We start from the raw sequence: 7,888 nt of genomic DNA, 5'->3' as shown, positions 1-7,888 counted from the left end.
CAGTGCTAACCACTACACCACTGTACCAGCACTATTGTAAAAGAATAAGATCCCAGTATGGTACAACTCAAAGAATCCTAGCAGTAATGGATGTTAGTAGACCAACAGACCTGAATTTGAGTTTCATCCTGAGACAGGGGTACTTGAACAACTTGAGAAGCATTCTGCTGCCCCCTTGTGGTCATTGAGTAAAAGTGGATAAAAAGTAGATAAATAGTAGATAGGTAAAATCTTACTCAAGTAAAATAGTAGTCCTCCATGTAAAAAGTACGTTACCTTCAGTTGCCCAAAATTTTTGAGCTTGTATTAGTTCTCTCTCTCTCTCTCTCTCTCTCTCTCTCCAGAAAGTAATGTTTCTGCAACTATTTCCACTTTTAATTTGAAACACCTGCTACATGAATGCCACATTTCCCAGAATGAAGGAAAATCGCACATTTATGTATGATAGTCAGCAGGTGGTAATAATACTAGCTCCAAATACTACACACCACTGTGGTTGTGTAATGCAATGCTATGCACAAATGTAATTAAATACAATGTATATGTAAATTAAACACAATCATATATATATATATATATATATATATATATATATATAGCTGCAAAGAAACAATGATCAGGCCCAAGTACCTGCACTGCCGCTCGGGGGTGTTCCTGTTACAGCCCATAACATAAAAAAAGCAGAAGTTGTTCAGCTCATTGTGATGTATATGTGTAAATATAAATATAAGCTATGCAGCAAAATCTTGTGTAAAGGTGCTGTGCCATGCCCTGCTTTTTGAGCATATTGAGATCCCCAAAATGGCTTGGATGCTGGGAAGAAAATCCTTAGAAGAACAAGAGGACCCTTCACACACTATGATGTCATGGTGCTTGGGCCGTAATTGATTAGAAAGCTTTAATTACTTTCATTTTGTAACAAATTGCTTTCCTTGTATTCACCATGTTGAATAAACCAGTTGATAATGTGAATTTGGTAAAATACACTATATATAAACCACAAACTACTTGTTAATTTGTCTGGTGCGTCAAACTGGTTTTTTAGAGAACTGCAAACAGATACTAGAAAGCAAGGTGCCTTATTAATAGTTAGGGTGAACATTTGAACATAAAAAACACCAATACAAGCAATAACCATAATTAAACTAAACATAGTCCGATTATTATTAATAATCACTATCTGATATCACCCAAATGAGGATGGGTTCCCTGTTGAGTCTTGTTCCTCTTAAGGTTTCTTCCTCTTGTCGTCTCAGGGAGTTTTTTCCTTGTTACCATCATCCTCGGCTTTCTCTTCAGAGATAATCTGATAGTTATAATTCATATTTTTTTTCCTTATAGTTTTCTAATTTATACCCATATTTTTATTTTTGTAAAGCTGCTTTGTGACAAATCTTATTTTAAAAAACACAATACAAACTAAATAAAACTGAATTAAATTACACTACCGTTCAAAAGTTTGGAGTCACTTTCTAACTCCATGATCGTTCCTGATTTTTATTTCTTTCTACATTGTAAAGGAATGCTGAAGGCGTCTAAAAAATGCATTAATCTCCTTTGAACAGTTAATGGTGAGATGTTTCTGCTACTTATGCTCTGTAAAGACTTCATAACGCCTCTAATCTGAGGTGCTGTTAATTGGTCATTTTTCAGGCTGATAACTCTAAATGAACTTCTCGGCTACAACAGAGGTAGGTTTTGGTCTCGCCCTCCTGGGATGGCCTTCATGAGAGCCAGTTTCATTATGGTGCTTGATTTTGCAAATGCACTTGTTAATACTGTTCTTGCAAGAACTATTACAGAAAGGCTGACATCTGTGTCTTAACATAACAACTAACTGTTGTTTTTCTTGTTGTTACGTAATTACCTAATCCCATATGTGTTATTTTATAGTTTTGAAATCCCCAGTATTGTTGTAGAATGTAGAAAATAAATCACTAAACAAAAACAAAGAAATTTGCAAGTGACCCCAAACTTTTGAACGGTAGTGTACAGTAAGTGTAACAACATTTTGCTTATTAAAAATGCATAAATGTATCGGTGCATCTCAGGTACACCATGCGATGTTCAGCTGTTAAGCTTTTCTCATTTAAGCAGTTAGGAGAACACTGCAATCAGGATGTTGGCAGAGGATCCTTTGGGTGCTATGGGGTGCATGGTGGGGACTCGGTCGATCGTGCATGTTTGTTCAGTGCATCTCATGGGGTTTGGAGGCTAGTTCTGTGGCCTTGGGCTGTTTTGCCTACTACTACAAAATTTTTACTGTGATTTTTTCTGCAATGGCTTTTCCATGGGATTGGGGTTAAGGGTGAGCCTTGGATGACCATAATCCGATCACCAGTTAAACTTAGTTATCAGTATTTTAAAACAAAACATCACAGAACTCAAATGAGTGTATTTTGATGAACTCAACCATATTTTTTTTTTACCCAGGCTGTCTTTATTAATTTTTATTTGTTACCTTCTTCATCATATGAGTACATTTCTCTCAGCTCAGTTCATGTGCAGTGCAGTGCGACATCAGGGACAGGAATTTAAGAAATGCTGGTGTAGCAGATGGTGAAGAGTGCTTTATTACTGTAAGTGGATGTGTACAGTACATGTGTGTGTGTGTGTGTGTGTGTGTTTCTGGATCACTGTAGATGTTTCTCTTTAGATTCTCAGTCCCTTCATGCAGAAAGCTGCAATGCTTGTCAATAGAGTCGGAGTCCCTGACTCAGGTTAACGTTAATGTCAAAACATAATATAATTGGTATAAACTCTTTAAGGGGTTTGTTTAACGTAATTCAGTGTTAGAAAGTATGGATAATATGGTGCTTATAAATGAAGTACTTTGGAGGTAGCTTTCACTGACAGATGCTGTATACTGTGACCTTCTGGCTGAGCTCCTGTAGCACGGCCTGTGCTTCTTTCTCCAGCTCCTCCACCTCTTGTGCTCTCTGTGCCAGAGTCTCTTGATTCGCTAAAAACGTCTGCTCCAGCTCTATGAGCGGAAAGAGACAGGATAAATACACTACCAGTGTGAATCTATGGTTTGATAGTGAAACAACTTGATTCATAATCACTTCGTTTTCCATTCGATTCAAAAGCATTTTAGTACAATATGAAGGATTTGCTTCAACACGCTGAGCAACAATATAATTAAGCTTCTTAATAAATATGTTATACTGTATATATAGACTGTTGTTAGATAAATTAAACATGTTTATTCTGTACTATCTGCCCATTATAAGGATTTTTAGCATTAGATCGTACAGGCTGACCACATGGACTCATTTCTGCTTCATCGTCCTTAAACTAATTTAAATAGCTGAAACCACTGTAAGATTATCTTCTATTGGCTAGCACAGGCATGTACGCTCTGTCAATCCATAAAGCCTTTTTTTTTTAGAAAAAAAAGCCATATTGTTTGATTTAATTAGATCCAATCATAACATACCTCGAACAATTTGTAATATCTGATATAAGGGCAAAAAAGCCCTAATATGAGGGGCACTCAATAATCCAGGACTTTTATTTTAATAGAATTTCCCATGAATGAAGGAGTAAAACCCACTGGCATTTACAGAAGACTTCAAGCACAGAACGATGCCGGGGACTTTGCCGCAGTAAAACATTTATTTACCGAGGTGGTAAGGGAGCCTATTCCATTTGTCCCTGTAAAAATACTTGATCTTTGAAAATCGATGGATATCTTATCAGACGAAGATCTGGCTTTGGGAACTGTACACACATTGATTTGCCTACACCACTTTTACATTACAGAACAGCAGCCACATCTCTGTACAGTCCTGACCTACAGCCATTACCACATGTTTGGACCATTAAAGGAGTTCCTGGGAGACCAGCGTTTTGAGACGTAGACAATCTGATAATGGCTCCAGGCATACTAGGAAAACTTTATACCTTGAAGGTACCGAAGCACTAGTGAAACACTGGAATAAGTGCTTTAGTGTAGCAGGAGATTATAGAGAGAAATAAAGGGAGTTTTTACTCGCATAACTGTGTTCTGTTACAATCAAAAGTCTCAGTTTAACTTGAATGCCAATGTTATTGGGGGGGGGGGGGAATGTTGCAATGTTTTGAGAATAACAATTGTGTGTAAAACACAGGACATTGAGCATTTCTTATATTCAATATAATATTTTTTTAAAAGAAACTCTTCTGGCATATCCATACCAGATTGTTCTTAGTATTAGATTATGTATATATAAGAGTGGGATACTAAACACAATGATATAATTAATTAATTGATACACAAAGGATATACACCTTACTTTATACACCATGTGTGATTACCGTTTAGATTCTCTAATTTGCTCCTGGCATCAGTCATTAAATCCTTTGCCTCCTGTTGCAGCTGTTCTGCTCTCTGGCGTGCATCAGATACACCAGTTGCTTTCTCACCCATCAGGCCAAGGGCAGACTGGAACTTAGGCTGCACCTCTAAATTCAGTTTCTGACATACACACACACACACACACACACACACACACACACACACACACACACATTCATGGAGTTATGCATGGATGGATGCCGTTATTTGGTTATTTTCAACATACTTAAATATTACACAATGTTATCCTAGCTCAGTTTATCTTCTTCCTTCCTCTTTACTTAAGGCAGCCCTTTTATCCACTTCTCTTTAAAAGGGGATCAGGTTACCCGTTTGGTTTTTTCCGAGTCCTCAGAGACATATGCTGCCAGGTTTTGAGCAGATTCGGCATTGTTGGAAGTTTCCTGAGTTGTCCCTTTCACAGCGCCCATGTTCGTCTCCAGTTCCAGCATGCGCTGTGTGGCGTTACTCAGCATGAACTCAGATTCAACCGTCTCTGCGTCCACCTGCAACACGCATACATTACACAGAATGGCATAAACGATGCTATGCTTAGTGTTCTACAGTGTACTACATTGCCAAATATATGGAATTATAGATTGTTTTGGAACTCAATATGCTTTCAGATGGGCGGCCTGAATTCTTAGCTGGCACATAAACCTATCCTTAAATTGTCTTCAAGTGTTACAGAACAAAAGCTTTCAAATCTGTCAACCTGAGATCACAAGTTTGAATCCTGATGATTTCACTGAAACTGTCAATGCGAGTCGGGAGCCGTAGGAGCAAAACTGGCTGAAGGATGGCATGCACTTTCTCGCCACTCACTCACAGTGACATGCATCTTCCAAGTGTGTGAGGCAGCTCATAGCCTGGTTTCTAGCTTATGTAATATAGAAGAGAGCTAGTAGCTCGCTCACTCACTCATCGTCTATACCGCTTTATCCTGTATTCAGGGTCGCGGGGGCCTGGAGCCTATCCCAGGAGACTTTTTGGATCTGGACACACACATACACCCACACACTACGGGCAGTTTGGGTACGCCAATTAGCCTAACCTGCAGGTCTTTGGCCTGTGGGAGGTAACCGGAGTACCTGGAGAAAACCCACCAAACATGGGGAGAACATAACCACTTTACCAAGTGCCGCCAAGCTGCAATGGTGAAAATTGCCTGGAGAATCTCAAGAAAAATGACTGTTAATGTGCAGTAAATTAGCTAAAATCTGTTGAATTTAAACACACTGTTTTGTAAAAGTGTTAGCCAGCTCGCTAACGTCAGCAGCATGTAAAAGCTAGAAATTTAAATCATTCCTTGAGATGACATGAACATGGGTAAGAATCGCTCGTCAAGAACCCGACTCAATAGAGAATCTTACATACAGTACACACATACAAGATTGTTTACCCACAGCGGTTATTTGTTGTTGTGAGTAGTTAACGTCAGTCTTCGCTGCTTTTAAGCTGTCCTCTGTTGCAGAATGAAATTGCTCGGTTTCACCTAGCGTCGCCTTCACCTTGTCCACTTCCTCCTTCAGTTGTGTAGCTTCCTCGCTGCAGCGTGAACATCATAAATGTGTTTATCTCACGTGTCTGTGATGTGTGTGTTTACATGTATGGTATGTTTTAAACCTGTGTGTGTGTACCTGATGACGCGTGCCTGTTGCAGCAGTCTCTCAGCTGTTTGTGCCTGATCAGCACTATCAGTCAAGACGGTGTCCACGGTGGTCAGATTGGCCACGTGCTGCCGGATCTCCATGGTCACGTTTTTCAGCTCGCCTGCCACGAGTGGCATTTCCAACTTCAAAACTTCATCAGAAAGTGCTTCAATACGCTCCAGATCTGCACCACCTACACACATCCACACGTCCACACTAGTGTTAATTAAACCAAGGTAATGCATTTATTTTGAAAATACAGCTTGAAAATATTTTGATGTATTTATTTCTTATGTATCTTGTGATGTATCGGCAATAAAATTACAGAGATACTCTCCACCTTGCCATGTAGAATAGATCTTATCAAAATATGGCTTTAAACTTTCTTGATTCATTACAGACATGCACAGGGGGCATTCAAGTCAAACCCGGACTTTTGATTTTGCAAAAAAAAAACACAGTTACTGTATGATAACATAAACTATTTTTTTGTTTTAAATATGCGCACTTGTTACAGCGTTTCACTAGTGCTTAAACACCATCAATATGAAACGCTGGCCTCACATAAACTCCTTCAATAGTCAAAATAGCATCAAATGCATGAGTATTAAATGCATCAATGCATGTGAAAATAGCCTAAAGTGAGGTCAGGACTGTATGGCGGATGTGCCAATAACTCCCAGTCGAGGTTCTGTAATGCACAAGTGGTGTTGGTCAGTGGTTGTGTGTACGGTTCCCACAGACAGACGCGTCTCGTCCACAAGTTGGGGACAAGTTGTCAATAGATTTTCAAGGATCAGGCGTTCTACTTGCTGAATGTTCACGAGAAGGATTGCAGTAGGTTCCAATCCACCTTGGCCAGGATCATCGTTCACAGATGTACGGCTTTTTTTAAACCTTTTGCACCATTCAGATGTTCTACTGCTGCTAAAAGTCTCATCATCGTACAGTGCTTGAAGTCTTCTGTAAATGTCAATCACTTTTTTCTCTTCATTCATAAGAAATTCCATCACAAGTCCCTATTTGACTTGAACGTCCCTCGTATTTAAAAAAAAAAAGCATCTAATAGTACAGTACAATAAAAAAAATCGAAAAGCTTTTTAAAAGCTAAATGTAGCTAGTAATGGAGTAATGAGAAGATTTTTTTTGCATTTGTTCCCAATATTTACAAAATATTTAGAACATAAGTTACACTAAATACTTTAAGGTCCTAACATTATCTCTAGGAATTTCTTTCCATCCTTTGGCAGTTCCTCTGGGTCTGTGTTTATTCCACTCCTATGATTTTAATTATTGTTGGTAATTATTCTTGTTTCTACGCCTTGTCTCTATGCCACTGATTGTGCAGAGTAAACTGCTTAAGATTGGAGTAACTTTAGGTTTTAACCTTTACTTAAAAGTGCTGAATATTAGTCATTACACACATCACTGTGGCACATTCACATTGATTAATTTGCGAGTGTGCTAATATGATGTAATGTTCGCTTATCAAAAATTTCCCCTTAGGACCAATAAAGTGTTTTTCTACGGTTTACAGGTGTGTTATAACCCATAATCCCACAAGGGAAAACATCAGTGAATGAACGTCGAACTCTTCCACACCCAGGAATATACACACTTTGGACTTTAATCTGTCTGAACATAAATAAAAATGAATGTGTGTGTTAAAGTGTGCGCTTACTTCTAAGAAAATCTCGTATTTGCTGAATGAGCTCTCGTAGCTCCTGATTGGTCTGCTCCACTCTTGCCTTGCTCTGATTGGCCTTCAACAGGATATCCTGCGCACTGACTTTACTCTCATCCGCGCGGCCTTGAGCAGCAGAAACCTACATCGCACAAACATGTGTACAGATTATAAAACAGGTATTTACTGTAGTCCATCATCTTTAGATTTGCC

At 38.8% G+C, this 7,888-nt stretch overlaps 1 protein-coding gene across 1 annotated transcript in view; it reads right to left on the bottom strand.

The window, feature by feature from the left end:
• Positions 1–2,427: 2,427 nt before the first annotated feature.
• The window catches only part of lamb1b (laminin, beta 1b), a 37,231-nt gene continuing 31,770 nt past the window's right edge, over positions 2,428–7,888 (bottom strand). Inside the window, 6 exon segments of the mRNA XM_053508460.1 lie at positions 2,428–2,983; positions 4,300–4,459; positions 4,669–4,845; positions 5,746–5,887; positions 5,980–6,184; positions 7,673–7,817. Coding sequence (XP_053364435.1) covers positions 2,847–2,983; positions 4,300–4,459; positions 4,669–4,845; positions 5,746–5,887; positions 5,980–6,184; positions 7,673–7,817 — 966 coding nt within the window. The 3' untranslated portion in view covers positions 2,428–2,846.

The sequence above is a fragment of the Clarias gariepinus genome, chromosome 12 (genome assembly GCF_024256425.1).
Source record: "Clarias gariepinus isolate MV-2021 ecotype Netherlands chromosome 12, CGAR_prim_01v2, whole genome shotgun sequence".
In the NCBI taxonomy this organism is placed as follows: domain Eukaryota; kingdom Metazoa; phylum Chordata; class Actinopteri; order Siluriformes; family Clariidae; genus Clarias; species Clarias gariepinus.
Note: the sequence above shows the minus strand (reverse complement) of the source record. Positions and strands in the feature narration are given on the sequence as shown.